This window comes from Cariama cristata, unplaced genomic scaffold (assembly GCF_000690535.1).
Source record: "Cariama cristata isolate BGI_N322 unplaced genomic scaffold, ASM69053v1 scaffold28661, whole genome shotgun sequence".
In the NCBI taxonomy this organism is placed as follows: domain Eukaryota; kingdom Metazoa; phylum Chordata; class Aves; order Cariamiformes; family Cariamidae; genus Cariama; species Cariama cristata.
In genome coordinates, this window is record NW_009600404.1 from 10,314 (window position 1) to 12,866 (window position 2,553).

General features: G+C 44.1%; 1 protein-coding gene across 1 annotated transcript in view; it reads left to right on the forward strand.

Annotated features, from left to right (window-relative positions):
* Window positions 1–1,215, forward strand: part of LOC104169180 (slit homolog 3 protein-like) — a gene marked incomplete at its 5' end in the record, with an annotated part of 7,514 nt that extends 6,299 nt beyond the window's left edge. The window contains one exon of the mRNA XM_009710014.1: window positions 723–1,215. Coding sequence (XP_009708316.1) covers window positions 723–961 — 239 coding nt within the window. The remainder of the gene's footprint in view (window positions 1–722) is intronic.
* Window positions 1,216–2,553: the final 1,338 nt, after the last annotated feature.

A 2,553-nucleotide genomic window follows, 5' to 3' on the forward strand; every position in this document is an offset into this window, starting at 1 on the left:
AAAGATTCTCAGCTTGCTCCCTCTGATGCAGCTGGGCAGGTTTCCTGGGGAATCCCACAGATCCTGCTGGACTTCCCTACTGGGATGGGGGCCCAACTCTTCTGCCCTGACCTGAAAAGACTCACTGGAAACTCAGTGAGTTCTAACTTCATCCCTTCTGCCTGTTTTTATTCCTGTACAGACGGAAGGAGCTGGTTTGTATTATTTTTTATTTAGGTTGTGCCTTTCCTGTGAATGAACCACAGACCTTCCAAATTATACACATACACAGCCTCACCAAAATGTATCTGGCTGCTGCAAAGTGACTGCAGAACAGCACAGACATTTTCAGGTATCCCAAATTGCTAATGCCATGCAGAGCCGGCCGACCTTTGATCCTGAGAAGCAGACATAGTAAAACTAATTCATATTTTGCAGGACTGTTGCAGGATTCAACACTCAGCATTCATTAAAGCACTTCCAGAACTGCTGATCAAAGCCAGCAGGCCGGCTTGGCCTCTGCCTTGTGCCGGATATTACACATTTGTGTAACACAAGCTCTGTTTTGATGGCAGGTACAAAGCAGTAAAAGATTACGGTCCTTCTCATGCCATCTGTTTGCCTTGAATGTCATTACAAGTACAGGGCTGTTTGCTGATGGTTGGGGAATATCTGGCAAAATAGTTACCGCTTTTTTTTCTTTTTTTTTTTTTTTTCCCTTTACGTCTCTCTTGTCTTACCAGAGAATCTCTGCCAAGGAGACATAATTCGAGAAGTAGTCCGTAAGCAGCAGGGCTACACCTCGTGTGCCACTGCCTCCAAAGTACCCCGCCTGGAATGCCGCGGCAGCTGCGGCAACGGGCAGTGCTGCGTTCCTCTCCGGAGCAAAAGGCGGAAATACTTCTTCCAGTGCGTGGATGGCTCCACCTTCACGGAAGAATTGGAGAGACACGTGGAATGCGGCTGCTCAAAATGCTTATAAGCCATTCTCCAGTCTCTTGCCACTTTAATCGACTCAGAAGCGCTATCAAAATGGGACCTATTTACTTTCAGAGTGAAGAAGAAGAAAAGAATTATTAAGTATATTGTAAAATAAACAAAAAATAGAACTTATTTTTATTATGGAAAGTGACTATTTTCATCTTTTATTATATAAAGTATCGCACCACTTTGGGTATATGTATCATATAGTGAGTTATTTTTACCATGAAACTTTTTTAACAGTTGTAAGAAAAAAAAAATTTTCAAAACTTAAAAGTTAAAAAAAATATATAAAGAAAACATAGCCTAACAGGAGAAATGTGGGGGTGACTTTATGTGTATGCACAATGAACAAACGTAAAGGTGTTCCAAGGACCCACCACAGAACTGATACGGGCTGAAGAAATCTCCGAGGCTCTGGGTGGGTCTCCTGAGAGAGCGGATCCCCATGACTGACAGCCGTCTCGCCTGCTCAGGCACCCTGAGAAAGCCTCCCCCCTCGGTCCCTTGCTCTGCCTAACACTGCTGATGCTGTTTTGTTCCCGTACAGTGGCTCCGCTTGCTATTCTTGAACTGGTTCCCTATGGCACGTAGGCAGTGCCGTAGCTTGAGGCTAACTACATTATTTGACTATTGTAATTCTATAATACATTTTTTGCTGTGTATGTTGTGTTTATCTGTGTTCACACTATATTCTTCAGCAACTGTATCTATAGAGCACAGGCAGCTTTATCCAAAAGAAGGGGACGAAGGGAAAGGAAGTGGGGAAATACATGTTGCTTTGGGAAATCTGGGGGCAAAATGTGAAATAAGTGCTAAGTAATGCCTAATAAATGACATAGTACTTTTGTTTAAACTCCTCAGCTATGTTATTTCCCAAGTTTGTGCCTTCTTGCTCCCAGCCTTGAGCCCTTTTTTGTATATGAAATATAAGGAATGCACTGCTACATAGTTTGTCACGCCTTGACACTTTAACTTGCAAAGGTAAAGAGCACGAGAGTATTGCAGGTGCCAGAATGTACCTGTAACGTGATGGCTTTTACTCCCACTGCCGCTGGAGCCATGGGTGTAAACTGGGCTGTAGCTGCCCGTTGATCCACACTCTGGTACCGAGCAGTTGGCTACTTTTCCACAGCTTTTTAAACGAGCAGAAGTTGCACTATATCCATGTGAAGGTATTCAGCCGACATTTGTCCACCTTAGCAGCACTCTCTGCAGAAGCAGAGACGTCACAGTTCCATCCCGTCCTGTTCTCGCGTTCGGTGCGGATTGACCAATTCCGCCAACGCTTTTCCATCTGCACTGCTTCATAGCCTGCACTCGCGTCTCCCAAAGGACTCCCATTAACTTTAGCTGTGTTCAGAGCAAATGCTGAACAGGGAACAGAAATCAATGCAGGGATAAATTCTCACTGTGAATGTGAGGCAAAAATTGCCTCTGGGAGGGAGTTTGATTTTTGGAGGGTTTTTGGCAGGGCTACCTTTCAGGGTCAGTAAGTACGTGCAAAGAGTACCATGGATACGTTGAAGTTTCTCTTACTATAAGTTTCAAACATCCCCATCAACAACTGTTCCATTATCGGTGTAATTTCTT